The following is a 20,094-nucleotide window of genomic DNA, read 5'->3' on the forward strand; positions in this document are numbered from 1 at the left end:
TGTTTTTTTATTAGTTTGAAAATATAAAGCATGTCACAAAAATTTAACCATGATAGAACGTAAATTTATAAATTGAAAATAATTATTATTGTCAATAGAGTAACGAAAACTGTTTCAAATTCAATATTGTCAATCTTTCGTATTAAAAAAAGATAACCAATATGCAAGTTGAAACAGAGCACAAAGACTACCCCCAACACACCATATAAAATTGAGCCTTTATTTCCTCTAATTTTCTTCTTTAAATTCTAATCCGGTGTGACATAGGACCATCCCTATCCTTTTATTTCTGCTTTCCTTGTACAAAAGCAATTTGAAGAGACTGTATGTTTTGAAATCTATGGATCTAATTTCGATATGATGTGGCATGTTTTTGCTATGTGGGCGAATTGCCTGCGTAGTCCCAAGAAATCTTAACTATTACTTTATACAAGCATCTCAATAAACTTGAAGAAGGTGTCCACTTAGTCTTTTTTTGCTTGGATGGCTAAGAATGCATCATACGCATCTCAATGAACTTCAAAAATGTGTCGACTTTATTTAAGTTTCCTTTTAGGCTTTTTCTACTACTGGCTACTTTATTGAATTGGAATCTCATTCTGTTTCATTTTGGCCTTATTTAGACTCCTCTCAATTTAGTCAATAGTTTGGTTGTAGGAGTAGAAACAAGGAGCCAGTTCTCTAGCTAGGCCACTAAACTTTAGTTAATTCGGCCCTTATTGGAAGATTAGACAGAGATTTGATTGGATACGGCTCTTATGTACAGCGTGATATGTTTGGATGGATTAGTGGCGGCGTTGGTAGGCTGAGAGAGTGAGAGTTCTAATGAATAAATGTCATCTGCCTGTGGAAGTCGTAACAATGTCAATTTTATTTCTTCTCCTTCTTCTCCCATTAACCACTTCATAGAAGAGCATAAAAACATCTGACATTGCGTTGTGGCAGATCCTAATTCACCATGCAGGACTATGGAATCGATACCAAAATCATGGGATGTTCACCTATTTACTCTCTTGTTGAATTTCTTAACCAAGGCCGATAGTGGCCTTACCCGATGAAAAACCAACTTAGATCATTTTTGTTTCGCTTATACGTATTTATTTATTTATTTTTCAACACATCTCACCCTGCATGAACAATAACGTTCAGGTTCTATGCGAACCAAAATGCAACTATTCATTAGCTTGCATGGGAGTGGAAAAGGGAAAAAACATATGACCAGCTGGCATAAAGTTTTCTCACTTATTTTATTTTTCTCTTATTTTTAGTTTTTTATATTTTTTTAAAATTATCTTCTGTTTTTTCAAGCTCACCACTATACCTGAGAAAAACTTCATTTCAAGCTCACCACATAATATACCGAGAAACCCCCGAAAAACCTCACCTTGAAGAAATTTGTTGTAGGTATAAACCTTGCCCGTTTCTTCTTTCGGAAATGCAAATTAACCAACATAGGGGCTGAAGTGAATGAGTAGTAGTAACACTTAGCTTTTAGCTTTTACAGTTCATGGTGAACCAAAATTCAGGCGGAGTAAAACCACAGGATGATATAGTTCACCATAAATTGAAGAGATGTGAGGAGGGTAACCACGTGTGTCATTGGTATGATATTCATCAGTAATACTGTGGAGGTAACCATCCAGTAGGAGGCGGCTAGAGATGGAGACACGCATCCTCATCATATCAACGAACTCGCCAAGTTCCACATATGGGACCTCAGTCTCATTGAAGAAATCACATCTTCTCCATGCCTTCGCCTCAATTGAAATTTGAAATGGTGCCTGGGCGCCATCGCTCATAAGGTCTATGTGAACAAAAGTGCTGCTGTCAAGGCCGCATTCATCTTCTTCATTATCACCGCTGTCAAGGCCGCATTCATCTTCTTCAACATCGATGCCCCATTCATCTTCTTCAACATCGACGTTGTCAAGGCCGCTTTCTTCTAGTTTCAAGACTAACAAGCAGCCAGACTCGAAGCACTTAGGAGGGAAGAAACAGATATATTGTGCATCTGACGAATCTCCAGTACTCAAGCTTCCAGAGATGGAGAAGCGAGTCAAGCGTTGCAAGTTTGCCTCCTAAAAAAAACAGAGTCAAAAGATATTCATAGTAGCAATGCAGGTTAAGAACTGACATCGTGAAGAGCCTCGTCTTAGCTGGTAAGGAACCGGTTATAAATGGAAGGGCTCCAAGAGCTAATCGAACAAAAAGGTAGAGTAAAGAGACCATCATGCGCTATTGTTGATGCTTGTGTAAATATATATTTAAAGGCTAAATTGTAATTAGAAAGAAAAAATCAGAGTGATGATATTTAATTTAGAAAGAAAAAAACAGAGTGATGATCTTAATTTCCCCACGGGACAGCATTTTGTGTTCGTGTTCTTCATTCACATGTGGTTTGAACTGATTGTCACTTCCCACTAATTCGTGACATTCCCAAGTCGCTCCCCCCAATTTTGAAGGAAGGGGTAGCTAATGGGGCATGGTATGAAGGGAATTTATTCTTGTTAAAATGATGTTTAATTACCTGAACTCTTTTCCATAGTGAGTCGGAAAGACTTCTACATCCTCCAAGCTCTAGCTCGTCTAACCATTTCAACTGCTCAATGCCAGGAACGTCCACAAGCTTTGGACAGCCGCCTAAATGCAATCTCTGCAATTTCTTTGCATTTGAGACGTCAGCTATCATTTCCAATTCAGAACAACCTTCTGCCCTGAGTTTAGTCAAAGGAGGGAATTGAGGGAGAGAATAGTGTTGTCTCTCTGAAGATTCTTCGCCACCATGGTTCTTCAACAACATTGATCCAATACATGCAGAAGATGGCAAATATTTCAGCCGTTTGCATCTAAAAAGCTCCAAGACCTCAAGTTTCTCTAGTGACATAATGGAGTCCGGAAGCTCTTCAATGGCTGTCCAACTCAAGTCAAGCTTCTTCAAGCTCCTTAGGTTGCCAAGCAAGTTGGATAAAGATGCAAGAGATTCACAGCACGAAGCATCTAGTTCTTCAAGATTGGGCAATGAACATATCCAGTCGGGTATTTCTTTGAACGTGGGAGGACAACGTAGAACCTTCAGTTGCTTCAAGTGTCTCATGGATTCAGGCAAAGTTGTTATGCTAGTGTCCAAAAGGGAAAGCTCCTCTAATGACTTAAAATCCCCCAACTGTGACGCCAAAGTTGTCACTCCACTCTTATCCAAGTAAAGCCTTTTCAGTGAAGTCAATTGCCAAACTTCTTTAGGTAGCTGCTTTAGTGACGCACAGCCGAACAAACACAAAGAAGTTAAGCTCTTGAGAAGCCCAATAGACGGATGAAGTTCACTCATCTTCGAACAATCCCAAAATGACAAGAACTGTAAATGTGGCGTGCTAGTAAAATCTGGGCAAATAGTGAAGTTCACACATTCGTCGAGATTTAGGCGTTCCAAGACAAGCAATGATTGATTTAATGACTTCGAACCCCCCACTTGTGGTGGCAAAGCTGTAATCTGGCTGCACGGCCCGAGTTCAAGCTCTTTAAGTGAGACTAGTTGCCAAATTTCTGGAGGAATTTTGATTAGTGATTTGCAGCCTAATAAAATCAAGACATTCAAGCTCTTGAGGTACCCAATAGATGGATGAAGTTCAGTAATCTTCTCACTTTTCGACAAATTCAATATCTGCAGAGATAGCATGCTCGTAAAGTCCGGACATATGGTGAGGTTCACACAGTCACGGAGGTTTAGGACTTTCAATTTGTGAAAGACCTAAAACAAAAAGATTGTTTTGTTAATACAAATTAGTTCCATAAAAGAAAAAAAAGTGAATAAGAGAAAAAAAGTGAAGCTTTATTCACCTGCCAAGCTGCATCAACTTAAGTGAAAAATTCAATAGCCACATTCACGTTGGAGGGTCCATTACCATCATATATATATATATATATATATATATATATATATATACATTAATATCGTGCATGGTTCTTCAATATATATATATATTGAAGAACCATGCACGATACTAATGTATGTCTACCTTAATCATACTTTTCCATATTTTTCTATTTAAAGAACAACTAGTAAGTCTTTTAAAATGCTTAAAAAAGGTAAAATATATTCTAACACCTCTGTGTGGCTGATACAAAGGCGTAAACATTGAATGATATTCATAACATTCTACGTAACCCAATTCTACTAATTAAAGAAAGTGAGGTAAAGAAACAAGGCTGAAAAACGAATATGTCTTAAGGCTTCTAATTTACCTTGGTACTTGCAGATCTTTGGGGGTTCCAAAGTTGTGATAAGGAGCTACCAGATAAGTCAAGAATAACAATATTCTCAAGATGCATGGTACTTGGCAAGAAATCCAAGTTTGTGGGACTCCATTGTAACCATTTGACCATCCGTGGAAAATGTTCATATCCACCTTCTAGTGTCATATAACCCAACCGGAGCATTCTAAGTTGAGCCATTCCAGTAAAAGCCTCTACATCCACAGAGTTCGAATCACTCTCAGAAATTGGTCTTTTGACATACACCCTACGGTCATATTTAAGATGCGCGTAATTTTGAGTAATTTCATCTCCTAGAATTGTGATTGCTTCAGTTCTTGTTCCCTGCAATTCAAATATGATTGACAATAAATTAAAGGCATGACTTTCTTTTTGTAAATAAAAGAAATATGAGGTCGGTCTTCCCCACATTTACCAAGCAGAAGTACAGTTTCTAGTTGCTTTTTTTTTTTTTTTTCAGACCAATGCTCGTCAACATCTTACTAAGAACTACTTTCTTGTATGGGGTAAGCACAGGGTAGTCTAATGAAATCACCAACATCTAAAATTACTCATTAAAATGAATGAGAACAAATTAAGATAATAATAATAATCATAATAGTGATATCTTCCTACCATTTTGTTTTGCAACACATCTAGTTTCTCCTCTTGTTTCCATAGCCTGCTCCAGGTTCCTGGATTTGAACGGCTCTCATCTTCTACAATTCTTCTTCCCATGTCCCGAACATGGTCATGCATATCAAATTCATGCCCTTCATCAATTAAGCTCACTAAAGACTTGCGTATTAGGACTTTAATTGTTATTTCTGGGAAGAACCTACAACTTTCCCACATGAGAGTAGCAAGCCGTTTGCCTCTCCTAATAAAGAAACATGCTATGTCCAAAAAGACTTGCTTTTCATACACCTCAAGTGCGTCAAAACTTATCTTCAGCCTTTCATGGATTTTTTTGTGTTGAACTTCCTTCAATTTTCTCAACGTAATTCCCCATTCTTTATCTTCTAGATCGCGAAAATGAGACCCGAATATTTTAAGCACTAATGGCAGCCCAGCAGCAGCAGATGCAACCTCTTTCGATAGCTCTGCAAATTTGGTTTCTGGCTCCTCTTTCCCAAATGCATGCCAACTGAAAAGTTGAAGTGATTGGGTAGCATCAAACTGCTGAAGCTTATACACATTATTTTGGTTCACTCCTGCTGCTCTCAACACCTCCTCATCTCTAGTAGTAATAATGATTCTTGACCCTGGGCAAAACCAATCCAGGCCACCAACCAACACTTTTACTTGTGATTCACAATCAACATCATCAAGAACTAGCAGGACCTTCTTACTCCAAATCCGTTGTTTAATCATGCTGATTCCTTGGTCAGTGCTGCTTATATTCACATCCTCCTCTTTGAAAACATTACAAAGCAGCTTTTTTTGGAGGGAAACGAGACCACAGGATTGTGCTGCTTTTTCTCTGATGTTAGAAATGAAGCTGCATGCATCAAAATGAGAAGAGATTTGGTTATAGACGGCCGTAGCAAGAGTTGTCTTGCCCATTCCACCCATGGCGTAGATCCCGACCATTCTTGCATGATCCTGGTCTTCAATTTCCAGCACATTTTTCACATCCTCAGTGCGAGAATCAAGTGCTACTGGATGTTCAGCAACGAAGAGCGGTGTCATATTTACTTCATTCCGGATCCTCTTCAAGATTAGTTGGATGAGCTTAGCCTCATGTCTGCAGATGGCAAAAGAAATAAGGTAAATGCATGCAATTAACGAAATATATGATTTCTAAATCAATTCATAACATTGCATAATGCGTCGTCACAAAATCACAGTTCTTTAGAGAAAATAAGTGAAAGGAATCCATATTTGTCACATTTTTTATTCATACATTCTCATTCACATGGCTCAGTTTGAGCAGTCCTGAATATTGATTTACCCTTCAAGTGATGTAGATGTATTCAAAATGACATAGACAAGTGATTATATATACACAGATAGTGCATTTTTGTTAGGCTCAACCAGCTACTTACCCTTCAGTGTCGGCCAATGAATAACCTAAAACTCCCCCTGCTTCTGTCAAAGCATCACTCCATTTGCTCACCTCCACCCTATCCATAGTTCTATTCCTACGGTACCTTGAAAATGCAGCCGCAAAAGGGCCAGTTTGTTTGCGGACATCAGTTGGCTGCACATCAAAGAACACTGGTACAATGAGCCTCTTGCATTCCACAATCTTTGTTATTTCCTTTAAACACCACTTCGAATCTGCATAACCTTTAGAGAAGATGGGCACAAAGATTTTTGATTTCTCTATGTACCCAAATAGCTTCTCCAGCTTCTGCCCCTTCTCCAACTTCTCGTTGTCGATGAAAGTGGTGATGCCCTTATCTTTTAATGCTTGATAAAGATGGCCGGTGAAGCCCCTGCGAGTGTCTGGTCCTCTAAAACTCAAAAACACATGATATTGGAATCCATCTTCCCTGGCCGGTGGTGGTGCCGATGATGAAGAAGGGCCAGCTTCATCATCCTCATAATCAGACTTCTCATAATATCGTCCAGACCTTGATCTTTTCATAACTCCTAAATAGAATCCACAAATGCCAAAGATCGATGCAGAAAAAGTGTGAGGGTGGTGTAGCGAGAGTGTTCAGAAAGCCATTTCCAGGGATAAGCTTCAGCGCTTTGGGATCACTCAGCCACCAAAGGATGTGGGAGGTCAGCTCGAGCTCGGCTCGAGCTCGAGTCGAGCTCGAGTCGAGCTTTACAATGGTAGCTCGAACTTGACTCGATCAATTGTGTTTGAGCTCGAGATTGACTCGACCGACTCCTTTAACTCGATTACATGCTTGTTCTAGATGCTTCTGCTGTGGAAGGGGGAAGAAGATGGCAGTAGCAGATTCTGTTGTGGAAAGGGGAAGAAAGCCCTCTCTTGCTTGAGCAGAATTTGTGGAAGGCGGAAGAAGACCCTCTCTCGCTTGAGCAGTTTGTGGAAGGGGAAAGAAGACGGCAGAAGAGGGAAGAAGACGGCAATAGCAGATCTGCTGTGGAAGGGGGAAGAAGACCCTCTCTCGCTTGAGCAGAGTTCGTTGGGTTTTTGATACCCTCTCTCGCTTGAGGGAGAGAGGGTTTCAGAAACCTTGTTTTCTCTGATTTAGAGAGGGAGATAGAGAGAGAGAGAGAGAGAGAAGAGTACCATTGTCGGTTGCCATCAGCTGGATGTCGGTGCTAATCGAAGGAGGACGGGGCCGAGGTCAGCAACGGTGGCCGGAGCAAAGGATCGGGCAGTGGAGAAGACGGGAGGAGGCTCTGCTCTGCGGGTCTCCCCCTCGGCCCTCAAGCTGCAGATAACGATGGCGGAGGAGGCTCCGCTCTGCGGGTAAGATGTACACTTTTGCAGTTACGTAAAAGGAAAACACTGGAATGGTCAGCCGCGTAGCATTACGCCAATGTCAATCAGCTCTTTTAATACCGCACAGAACTACGAAGGTTGATTGTCAAAAAAAAAAAGAAGGAATTATTTGTCACGATTAATTGATAAGGTGAGATTTTGGCCCCTTTACATAATTATCTAAAAATGTCATAAATCCAAAGGTAAAGCCTTTTTTCTTGTTCTTTTCTAATTTTCTTTTCCTTAATTGTTCCTTTCTTTTAATATCTACGTTGGCACTTGGCAGAATGTTTTTGTAAAATGGCGGATTTCGGTTGCAATAATTTTCTCATTACACTTTCTTTTAAGGATTTATTTTTATGAAATTGGGAACCTGCTTTACGAATGGCGCCCATATGAATGTCAAACTGACCACTCAACTTTTACCATTTTATCAGTCCAATCAAGCCTGCCATGTCCCGTGGGGATTTTGTTTGAGTCGAATGACACCAAGTTACTAAAAAGTTCATGCAGACATAGTTTCAAAAATCGGCTGCCATTAAATGATAATTGTTTTATGATAAGAATTTTCTAACATTCATTACCTTGACAACATCTTAATTATTACTTTATATAAGCATCTCAACAAACTTCAAGAAGGTGTCCACTCAGTCTTCTTTTAGCTTGGATGGCTAAGAATGCGTAATATGCATCTCAATGAACTTCAAAAATGTGTCGACTCCGTCTTTTTTAGATTGAACAACAAAAAATTGCATAATAAGCATCTAAATCAACTTAAAAAATGTACCCACTGAGTCTTTTTGAGCTTGAATAACAAACAACGCATCTAAATCAACTTCAAAAATGTACCCAACTTTGGTGGGTTGTTTGATAGCCTCAAATTTAAGATTCAAGGTGATTTGAGATCATTGAGAACCTCATATCTGTGGATTAAGGTCAGATTCCCTTCCATCTGTTCTCAAATATGAGGTATCTTACGTCTGATAAAATCCGGTGCTTGTTTATATTCCAGGTCCCACATCTAATAGGAATGTTTTTCTTCTTCTCTCTTTAGTTTCAAGTACTGTCAAATGAGTGTTTCATAGCCAACAAAAGAATACAAAAAAGCAACGGGTTACTCTCACTAACGCCTCTATAACTCATAAGAACATTAAAAAATTCGCCATAAATAACACTAGGATCGAATAGTCACAATTCATTGTCAATGTTATCCATCTTCCATCGAACGTAGACCTCTTTAAGGTGTCCTCCAAGAACACCAGTTAATCAGGCCGTAGGCATAGCAGAGCCAGAAAACTCTAGTTGATGGGTAGTATATATAAAATTTAAAATTTTCAAGGAACACCAATGGGCAAATGAGATAAATTTTCTTTATAATATCGATATGAAAATAATAATTTTGTGGACCTGTGTGGACAATTGCCCACACGACGCCCGCACCTACATTTGAACTCACTCATGTATTGAACCTGCCCCTTTGAATTCATGAAACATCATGACAAGTGTTCTCAAATTTTTAAATTTGCAAAAAGAGAACTTTCAAAGACAATTTTTCCCGTGAAAAAATGAGAAATGCCACACAAGCGATCATTTGTTTTCGTTTAATGGCATGCATTCAACATAACATACACCACACAAGCGATCATTTGTTTTCGTTTCTTTAAACCAAAACATGTTTAAGCCTACAGAGGCCAATGGTTTCTTTTCTTTTTTTTTTTTTTGGCAATCGATTCGGAAGCTGATGCCGACTAAATCAACTCCAAATAGACGGAACTTGCTCTCGTCCTAGCATCCTCTCCCTCTTTCCAAAACGCTTCTGCTCAAACATAAAGCCCATCGCCGGCACTCTCACCTTCACAAAGAAACAGAATGGCTGAACCGGTAGCCCAATGGTACTAAAGCTGGCGGCGGCGGGGTCGGTGGTGGCGAAGGGGTCACTTCGCTGTCTACTCTTCAAGTAAAGCAGCTCCTCCCGAAGCATTGGTAGGGTGCTCGGCCGGTGCTTGAAGGGTACCAAGCACTTCAACAAATGGGAGGTCGGAAGATCGTTAAGGGTGCTTTCAATTCGAAGGCGCTATTAGCCCAAGGTAAAAATCCCGAACACGTTTTCTCCCTCATTGTTTGCAGGGTCTAACTCATTTCCTTTGCCATCTTTGTTTGCACGAAACTAGTTCTCGATGACAGTTTTTGAATCTTGGAAATTTGAACCTCCTCCCTTTTGAGTGTCATTTTGCGGTTTCATTTGTCAAACGTATGTTATGATCAGGAGATTGGTTGAAAGTGCTATTGTCGCTCTGTTTTAATTTTCTTTTTTGCTGGTTTAATTTTTTACTGCAATTCCTGTTTCTTGTTATTTGGTGATGAATCAGTTGCTTTTATTTGAGTTTATAAGAACTTACAGGATAGAGAACAACTGTTCGTATATCAAATGTTATCAATGAAGATAGTTAATACAGTGGGGCCTTACTCTTACAGGGCTTGTTAAGGTAAAAAAGCTACTGCTGATCTGATGAGCTTCTTTTTCCAAGGAAATTGGACAAGAAGTTTTGTTGCGTTATTCTCCATAAGCCGCCACATTTTGAAACATGAAAAACTGAGAGTTTGTATATCATCCTCTCTAACCGTACGCAAGGGCCTGTGCTTTGTATGTCAGACTTCAGCAGCTCAATGCGAAGAATGTGATCCACAAGCTTTTGGAAGCCACTTGGATCCACTTCGCATCCTTTGACTTTTCCAGTTCTGGGCTTTAGTTTATGTTGCCTTGCTCTTAAGATTGCCAATCAAATTCCACAATAACAAAATTATCGTCAGCTTCAATCCGACCGGTATATAACCAATCAACGTGGCGTAGAAAATACCTATATGCGAATAAATCACCGTGGAGTAAGACGCAGCCGTCGATGGACTTAGGGCTGCACACGAGCCGAGTCGAGCTCGGCTGGCTCGAGCTCAACTCGACTGGTGTTTAGTGAGCTCGAGCTTGACTCGAACTCAGACGAGCTTCACAACTTCAGCTCGAGCTCCACTCGAGCGATTGCCTTCGAGCTCGACTCGAGGCCGGCTCGTTTATCCTCGCTAATGCGTGTTTGCCAAGTTCGCCCTGCGTCTTTTTCCCTGTTATCCTGCCATGGGGAGGAGGAAAGGCGTGGGTGAGAAGGAGTCTCTGCATACCTGCCATGAGCACCCCATTAACGCATGGGGATGAGGAAAAGGCTTTACAAGAAAAGAGATAGAAACCTCAACGAGGATGAGGATGATGAAAGGCGTTGCAAGAAAAGAGAAAAAAATGGTGGAAAAATGGAAAGAGAAAAACAGAGAGGGAAAATGAACAAGAGAAACGAGAGGGAGAATGAAAAAAGTGTTTGAAAAAAAGAGAGGGAAAATGAAAAGAAAAAAACAAAGAGGAAAAATGAACCAGCTAAAAACGAGAGGGAGAATGAGAAAAGTGTTTGATAGATTGAAAGTGTAACAACGAGGGTAAAGAAATTGTCATTTAAAGCCAAGTGGATCATAAATAAGTTATATCTCCATCCGTAAGATTCACTTTAATATATTGCAGGCAAGGTTTTTACTGTTGAGGGTTGTAAAAATATGTATACTTAGAAGTTGTTTGACAACAACAATACACTGCCATTGTTTCATAAATCTATCAAAAAAAAAATATGGCAGATTTATGAAACACATTTTGTTATAATGTTTTTTGAATCTGCCTCATTTTCTGAGGCACATTCATGGGACACTAATATATGTTGCTATTGCTAAACGATCTCTTATGGACCGTTGGACATTAGAAACACTATATAAGTGTTCCATGAATCTACTAAGTAGATTTGTGAGACTTTTGAACAAGTGTTCCATGATTATTTATGGCAGATTCATGAAACATTCACATGGTGTTCCTAAAGCCAAACACTGATTATATCAAGAAAGAAACAGAGATATCACTTTCCCTGGTGGACTGCATCCATCTCCATGTTTTCGATCCCTTGAGTTTTGAAATTTTGAGTTGCTTGATAAATTTCAAAAGTTGCCTCTACCAAGTGAGTGGAAATCAGTCAATGTTACCTGAATGTCGGGAACATTCACAAGCCTTTTGCAGCCGCTTAGACGCAACTCCCGCAATCCCTTTAGCCTTGAGACGTCCGGGATGATTTCCAATTGTTTGCAACCGGAGAGGTCAAGCGCTTTGAGTGATGTCAACTGAGAGACTGATTCAGGCAGTTCCATCAATGATTTGCAGTCCCTCAAAGACAAGCGAGCCAATGACTTAGAATTTCCCAGTTGTGACGGCAGAGTAGTAATTTTAGCACAACCACCGAGGTCAAGCTTTTCAAGCGAGGTCAACTGCCAACTTTCTAGAGGCAGTTCTTTTAGCGATTTGCAGTAACACAAATTCAAGTCAATCAAGCTCTTGAGAATCCCAATAGATGGATGAAGTTCACTCAACTTCCCGCAAAAAGAAAAATTCAATTTCTGTAGATGCGGCGTGCTCGTAAAATCTGGACAGACGGTGAGGTTATGACAGCTCTCGAAGTTTAAGACTCTTAGTTTGCCAAGCAACACCGGCTCCAATGACTTCGGATCCTCCATTTGTGATGGCAAAGCTGTAATTTCAGTACAACAACTTAGGTCAAGCTCTTCGAGTGAGGTCAATTGCCAAATCTCTTGTGGTAATGTCTTTAGCGACCTACAATGCCTCAAAGACAAGCGAGGCAAGCTCCCAAGAAGCCCAATAGATGGATCAAGTTCACTCATCTTCTGGCATTTATCCAAATTCAATTTCTCTAGATATGGCATGCTCGTAAAATCTGGAGAGATGGCGAGGTTAGAACAGCCCTCGAAATTTAGGACTCTTAACTTGCCAAGCAACGCCGGCTTCAATGACTTCGGATCCTCCATTTGTGATGGCAAAGTTGTAATTTCAGTGCAATAGCTTAGGTCAAGCTCTTCGAGTGAGGTCAATTGCCAAATTTCTCGAGGTAATGTCTTTAGCGATTCGCAGCCGGACAAATTCAAGTGAGTCAAGCTCTCAAGAAGCCCAATAGATGGATCAAGTTCACTCATCTTAGTGCAACTTCTAAAATCCAATATCTCCAGATGTGGCACGCTCGTAAAATCTAGACAGATGGTGAGGTTAGAACAGTAACTGAAACTTAAGACTTTTAGTTTGCCGAGCAACACCCGCTCCAATGACTTCGGATCCTCCATTTGTGATGGCAAAGTTGTAATTTCTGTGCAAGAACTTAGGTCAAGCTCTTCGAGTGAGGTCAATTGCCAAATCTCTCGAGGTAATGTCTTTAGTGACCCACATCCCAACAAAGAGAAGTGAGTCAAGCTCTTGAGATGCCCAATAGATGGATCAAGTTCACTCATCTGTTCGCAACAACTGAGATCCAATTTCTTTAGATGCGGCATTCTCTCAAAATCTGGACAGCCGGTGAGGTTCTCACAGCCGGCGAGACTTAAGACTTTCATTTTCCCAAAGACCTAAAAACACAAACGAAAAACCTTTTTGTCAAGGAAATGCCATGAAAGAAAATGAAATTCACCTTCCTATTTGCATCAGATTAAAGTCGACAAACTGTTAACTAGGGATGTCAACGGATCCGATTCGGATCGGATACATCTTCAACCATATCCGTTTTTTCGGATATTCATATATTCGGATTCAGATTCGGATTCGAATTCAGACAAAGCAAAGTCATATCCGAATCCGAAATCCGATTTTACAATCCAAATCCGATTTTTATATTTATATCCGAATCCAAATTTTGAACCGAATTTTGCCATTTTTCAAGCATTAGATAGAGGATATTTGTCTAAAACTGAATCCGATCCGAATCCGTATCCGATATTTATGTATATCCGAATCCGATCAGATGTCATTTATTAAATCCTAATCCGATCCGATTTTTCTTAATCGGATATTAAATTTTTATTCATATCCATTTTTTTCGGATCGAATCGGTTGGATATCCGATTCAAATAGGATATATTGACGTCCCTACTGTTAACTGCATGCACATGTGCGTCTCTTTGCATCATAATATCGCAAGGGGTTTGCGTCAATCATGTGAACATCATTTTCCTGAAAAGCTGAAAAAGTGCGTATAACTAAAAGCTTCCATTTACCTTGGTCGATTCCAATCCTTGTGGATTCCAAAGTTGAGTTATCAGGCTGCCTGATAAGTCAAGAACAACAATATTCTCAAGATGAAGGCCACCAGGCAATGAATCCAAGTCTTCTTTGATACACCATTGCAACCATCTGAGCTTCTTAGGAAAATGCTCAAATTCACCTTTCAACTGTACATTTTTCCCCAACCGGAGCATTCTAAGTTCAGACATTGCGACAAAAGGCTCTGCTTCAACATACGTAGGTGCCCAATATGTACCCGAGTAGAGCTGAACTGCTTCAATTTTTTCCTTTCCCTGCAATTCAAAAGTAATAGACAATTAAAGGAAATGGATTCATTGAGAGAGATCAATTTTTGCGTCTCAGAATCAAAGACATGACTTCAACAAACAGACTAGTTTATGGAAACTCTGGTTTTCAGACCAAGGCACACCCACATTTTACTTGCTGAAGATTCTTACCTTCTTGGTTTTCAATACTTCCAGTGTCTCATCATCCTTCCACAATCTGCTCCTGCTATCTTGGACGATTTTTCTTCCCATGTCCCGTATAAGGTCATGCATATCAAACTCTCCAGTGTCATCATTTATATTGATGAGACACTTGTGCCTTAGGACTTTGATTGTTGTCTTTGGAAAGAACTTACAATCTTCCCACATGAGCAAAGGGAACTCTATGTTTTCTTCTTCAAGAAAAAAGCAAGCTATGTCTAAAAATACTTTCTTTTCCTTTTCATCAAGCGCATCAAAACTTATCTTCAATCTTACATGAATATCTTTGTTCTGATCTTCCTCTAACTTTTGAAGTTTCTCTCTCCATTCTTCACCGGTTTCCAGATCAAAGAAAAGCGATCCAAATATCGTCAGGGCTAATGGCAGCCCAGCACCAGCAGATGCAACTTCCTCGGATAACTCCGCAAATTTGGGTTCAGGATCCTTTTTCCCAAATGCATGCCAACTGAAAAGCTCAAGTGATTGGGCACCATCTAGCTCCTTAGGTTCATACAGCTTCACGCTTTGTGCCCCCAGTGCATGCTTATCTCTGGTAGTAACGATGATTCTTGACCCTGAACAAAACCAATCTAGGTTGACGGCTAGCGCATCGAGTTGCGTTTCATGATCAATGTCATCAACAACCAGCAAAACCTTCAAACTGCCAATTCGTTTTCTAAGTATTTCAATTCCTTGGTCAATGCTGCTTACTTCAACATTTTCATCACCGCACAAATCACGAAGTAGATTTTCTTGGAGGGAAACAAGGCCAGTGGATTGTTTTGCAGCTTCTCTAACGTTTGAAATGAAACTAGAAGCATCAAAACGAGTGTAGATTTGGTTGTAGACTGCCTTTGCAAGTGTTGTCTTGCCGATGCCACCCATTCCATGGATCCCAACCATTCTCACATTATTATCATCTACATCTAACATTTCCTCCACATCTGCAATGCGTGAATCGAGTCCTACTGGATGTTTAGCTACAAGGAGAGAAGTCTTGTTCACTTCATTGAGAATCCTCTTCACAATGAGCCGAATGAGCTTTGCCTCTTTTCTACAAGAAAGCCAAATGAATAAAAACTCAAACTTACGTATAAACTCCTTGTAATCAATAGCATATAAATCTTACTTAGGACAAGATATGAAATACAAAATTTTTGAAGCAATTCATACCTTTCTAAATAAGGCCATCACAGTTGGCTAGAGAAAGTAAACGAAAGGGGAGCCACATTGAACTATTTAATTGTAATTCAGATCTCAAAATCTGGGCGCTTTGACCCGACCAAATGACCCAGATGTATTCAGAACAACATATAATGATCATCTGTTTTCATTGCTTGACCAAAAAACATGTGTTTTCGATGCAGAACAGTTGATTGTTTTTCTGCAAAGTTGACTAGAGGAAGTAAAAGAAAGCGGATACATTTTTGTTGCATTAAACTATATAATTTTAATTCAGATCTCAAAATTTGAGCGCTTTGACCCGATCAAATGATATGGATGTATTCAAAATGACATAAATTAAGTGCCATTAACTTGAAAGCTAAAGCCTACTAAATCAATATATATCTATATATATATATATATATATATATAGAGAGAGAGAGAGAGAGAGAATGAGAGCGAACTTGTGTGTGCCCAATTTTATTTTTTATATTAAAAATTAGTTACGTGGATATCCTACACAGTAATTGTAATGTGTAAAATGCCCTTGATAAAGCAAAGAACAAAACATTTTTGAGAGGATAGAAGGAGAACTTTTAAAGATGTTAAAAGTCTACAAATGTATTATATATCTATCGTTTTATTTTTAGGCTCAACTAGCTTAACTCCAGAACTAAACGGCGATTTAAGAAGATTGAGTTTTACATTTTTCAAACTTTAGTGGTACATAAAGAGAAACTGGACAGTAGAAACGAAGCTGCTTACCCTTCAGTGTCGGCTAATGTATAACCTGAGAGTTCCCCTGCTTTTCTCAAAGCATCACTCCATTGGCTCACCTCTTCCTTGTCTGTTTTCCTATTTTCATGGTGCCTTGTAAATGCAGACGCAAAAGGGCCAGTTTGATGGCGAACGTCCGTGGGATTCACATCAAAGAACACAGGTATGATGAGCCTTTTACACTCCACGATCTTTGTTATTTCTTGTAAACACCACTTTGAATCAGCATAGCCTTTGGAGAAAATGGGCACAAAGATTTTGGATTTCTGGATGCAGTCAAACAGATGCTCCACCTTCTGCCCCTTCTCCAAGTTATCGCTGTCGATGAAAGCGGTGATGCCCTTAAGTTTTAAAAAAGCATGGAGGTGGTCGGTGAAGCCCTTGCGAGTGTCTGGTCCTCTAAAACTCAGAAACACATCATACTTGAATCCAATGTCTTCTCTTACCAAAGGAGGGGGTGATGACGGAGGTGGAGAAGCCTCTGCTTCGCCTTCTTCAGAATTAATGGATCCCTCAGCATTTCCTCTAGACCTTCTCGATCGACGAAACCAGAGCGATGAGGCGATGGTTATGACGGCGATCAAAGCATAGGGTAAGAATCTCCGCATAAGTTTCAGATCCATTCCTCAAGGCCAGTTCTCTCGCTCGCTCGCTCTCTCAATGCCTAAAAGTGGTGTTGCTCACAGCCTGCGTGCAGAAGGAGGTGATGAGGTATATATTTACAAGAAGCGAAGTTTTTTGCTTTACGAGGTGACGATTCTTGAGATTTCTTGGAAGACGGAGGCGAAAGAAAGTGCCTTGCCCGCTTTAACACATAAGATGTGATTCCTTGACGTGCAAAAGAAAACAATATTCTAGTTTCTGCAGCTCTCGTTACCGATAAAATCTAAGTTTTACCCTTTACACACGGTACTATTTTTAAAGAGGTAAATTTGGTGCGAAGCTCTCAGTTGACGCTCATATATTTTTTTTCCTGTTTTCCAGTCACTTTTTACAAGATTAACAGCATCAGTGCGTTACTTTTATGTCCAAAGATCCACCAAACGACAAGAGCATATGTTCTTCTTCGTAGTGAAAATTTGCGCTTCTTCATGTAAAAGCGTTGAGTGAAAACAAAGTTCTTGCTTTTTAGATTATCGAATAATAGTCTTGGTCTATTATGGTAAACTTTAGTTCTTGATACTTTTTGAAAAGTAATGCGTACCAATATTGCTTTACAAACTTCAAATTTTGATATCACCTAATGCGCATAAGCTATATTAAAACAGAAAGATTCAGTATATTTCATATACCAAGAAAACTCTCTCCCTCTCAACACCTAAAACCAAAGTTATTGTTAGTTACTTAATTATATAAGAAAGAACGAAAGGAGTCAATGGATTGACAAAGAACTGTGCCTGGTTCTTCCCTCAAAAAATGCAAGCCAAGTAAATAGCCGATGCAAATGAGTAATTTGGTTTGCTGACGATCAACTGAAATCTAGTAGAGAGGACAGTAGCTGTGCCTTCATAATAATGTAAAGGTCCACCCAAATTCACCCTGATATTAGCAAAGGAAGTCATATCACATGGATCAAAAGCTATATCACCACATGCCCCTTAAATTGTATCTTATTTCACTTTTTGCATCTCAAGTCAAGTCGATTGGTGTCATTTATGGGTCGGAAAAAATAAAAAAAAAATTCAAGTTATGAACTTCTTTTTGGTGCGTTTGGGCCCAATGATATATTCCACACTGTAAAGGGATCTGCGTCCAGCCAAATATAAATCTCACTTACCTCACGTGTTAGAAACTCTGGAAATTAATGGAAAGCTCATGACAGATAAAATAGAATAAATAAAAGTTTGAAATTGGCATGGCATATACCTAAAGTGTTTGCGTGAGTTTTCCTTGATCCCTCTAGGTGTTTGCTGGCCCCATAGTTGAGATATAACTCCAAGACAAGTCAAGAACAACCATGTTCTCAAGATGAAGTGCCAATGACTCCAAGTATATATATATATATATATATATATTAGAAGTCCGTAGAAGTTTGCAGGTGTCATGAATTGATAAATTGTATACTTTACGTGATTGATTTTATTTCAAATATGCTTTTAGATTTTTTTTTCTTTTTCGACAATAAAAGTGGGAAACCTATGTCACAACCACTTGAACTTTTAAGGTTAATGTCTACAAGATACTTTCTTTTAAAAGCAAATAAATTTTAAGAGACTAGTGTGGGCAACTGCCCACACCAGTCACCAGGTAGCTCCATCACTGGTCATCTGTAAGGATGTCAGCATGAACAACGATGCCGTCAAGGCTGGCTTCACAGTCACAACAAACTTCCTTGCTGTTTAGTTTTTTTTTTTTTTTCTTTTAGTATAATATGGTAAGAATACTATAAAATTTTATAAAGTTTTAAGAATGTAAAATAAGTTGGAAATTAATTAGACAAACATAAAAAAAAAAAATTGACTAGATTTGAAACAATAAAACAGAGATTATTGTCTTTCCAAATAAGTTGGAAATTTTTCTTCCCATGTCCCGTATAAGGTCATGCATTTCAAACTCTCCAGAGTCATCATTTATATTGATGAGAGACTTGTGCCTTAGGACTTTTGACTGTTGTCTTTGGAAAGAACTTACAATCTTCCCACATGAGCAAAGGGAACTCTATATTATTTTCTTGAAGAAAAAAACACGCTATGTGTAACAATACTTTCTTTTCCTTTTCAAAACTTATCTTCAATCTTACATGAATATCTTTGTTCTTATCTTCAAGTCCTACTGGATACTTAGCTACAAGGAGAGAAGTCTTGTTCACTTCATTGAGAATCCTCTTCACAATGAGCCGAACGAGCTTTGCCTCGTTTCTACGAGAAAACCAAAAGAATACAAACTCAAACTTACATATAAACTCCTTATAATCACTAGCATATAAATCTTAATTAGGACAAGAAATGAAATACATGATTTTTAAAGCAATTCATACCTTTCTAAATAATGGCATCACAGTTGCACAATTGGATAGGGGATACATATTTGCTACATTGAACTATATAATTGTAATTCAGATCTCAAAAGGTGAGCGCTTTTACCCGATCAAATGACACAGATGCATTCAAACCAACATAAAGTGATCATCTGCTTTCATTGCTTGACCAAAAAAAAACATGCGTTTTGGGTGTATGACAGTTGATGGTTTTTCTGCACAATTGACTAGGGAAAGTAAATGAAAGGGGATACATTTTTGTCACAATCAACTATAAAATTTTAATTCAGATCCACAACATTTGAGCACTTTGACCCGATAAAATGACATAGATGTATTCAAAATTACGTAAATTAAGTGTCATTAACTCGAAAGCTACAGCCTTATATATATATATATATATATAAGAGAGAGAGAGAGAGAGAGAACGTGTGTGTGGACATTTTTATTTTTTATATTAAAAATTAAAAAGTCTTCCCGAGCCAAATTTGGTTAGGAGATGTTGACGATCTTATATATTTTTTCTTTTTTCAATCAGTTTTTAGAAGATTAACTGCATCAGTGCTTAAATTTTATGTCTAATGATTCACCAAACCAACAAAGTTATTGCTTTTTAAATGATCAAACTGGGTTTGCTGTGGTATACTTTTAGTTTTTGTACTTTTTTGAAAAGTAATGCGTACCAATATTGCTTTTCAAACTACAAATTTTGATGTCCCATAATTTGCATAAGCTATATTAAAAGAAAAAGATTCAGTATATGTCATGTAAGACTGAGCACCAATAAAACTCTTTCTCTCCCAACACCTAAAAATGGTGTACCAAAAGAGTTTAAAGGAACGCTCTTTTCCCATTCTGATTATATGCTTCACATTGGTGTTTGATTTTCGTGCAT

General features: G+C 38.8%; 2 protein-coding genes and 1 long non-coding RNA gene across 7 annotated transcripts in view; 1 reads left to right on the forward strand and 2 right to left on the reverse strand.

Moving 5' to 3' along the window:
* LOC116246922 (disease resistance protein RPV1-like) overlaps positions 1–17,119 on the reverse strand; it is a 48,744-nt gene extending 31,625 nt beyond the window's left edge. The window contains exons 1-6 of one of the 4 annotated variants that reach the window (XR_004170764.2): positions 16,211–17,118; positions 14,252–15,335; positions 13,787–14,086; positions 11,720–13,141; positions 10,513–10,776; positions 10,027–10,420 (exon numbers count right to left, since the gene is read on the reverse strand). Coding sequence is in view for 3 of the 4 variants with exons in the window: in XM_031618844.2 (XP_031474704.1) it covers positions 10,657–10,776; positions 11,720–13,141; positions 13,787–14,086; positions 14,252–15,335; positions 16,211–16,845 (3,561 nt within the window). In the remaining variant the exon portion in view is untranslated. Of the gene's footprint in view, positions 1–10,026; positions 10,826–11,719; positions 13,142–13,786; positions 14,087–14,251; positions 15,336–16,210 lie in introns of those variants that run through there. The other 3 variants (XM_031618844.2, XM_031618845.2, XM_050076413.1) reach the window with 3 other exon arrangements.
* On the reverse strand, positions 1,465–7,692 carry LOC116247991 (TMV resistance protein N-like). 2 transcript variants are annotated; one of them, XM_031620512.2, is made up of 6 exons: positions 7,460–7,692; positions 6,297–6,846; positions 4,885–5,995; positions 4,240–4,593; positions 2,528–3,745; positions 1,465–2,078 (listed from the first exon to the last, which is right to left on the reverse strand). In XM_031620512.2, the coding sequence occupies exons 1-6, from the start codon at positions 7,473–7,475 to the stop codon at positions 1,506–1,508; spliced, it is 3,822 nt and encodes a 1,273-aa protein (XP_031476372.1). In that variant the 5' UTR covers positions 7,476–7,692; the 3' UTR covers positions 1,465–1,505. The 2 variants fall into 2 exon arrangements, with proteins under 2 accessions (XP_031476372.1, XP_031476373.1); XM_031620513.2 differs by lacking the exon at positions 6,297–6,846.
* On the forward strand, positions 9,292–16,629 carry LOC126409846 (uncharacterized). The gene is made up of 3 exons (XR_007572667.1): positions 9,292–9,741; positions 16,329–16,385; positions 16,499–16,629. It is a non-coding gene; the product is annotated as an uncharacterized LOC126409846 (long non-coding RNA).
* Positions 17,120–20,094: the final 2,975 nt, after the last annotated feature.

The sequence above is a fragment of the Nymphaea colorata genome, chromosome 2, assembly GCF_008831285.2.
Source record: "Nymphaea colorata isolate Beijing-Zhang1983 chromosome 2, ASM883128v2, whole genome shotgun sequence".
Taxonomy (NCBI): Eukaryota; Viridiplantae; Streptophyta; class Magnoliopsida; order Nymphaeales; family Nymphaeaceae; genus Nymphaea; species Nymphaea colorata.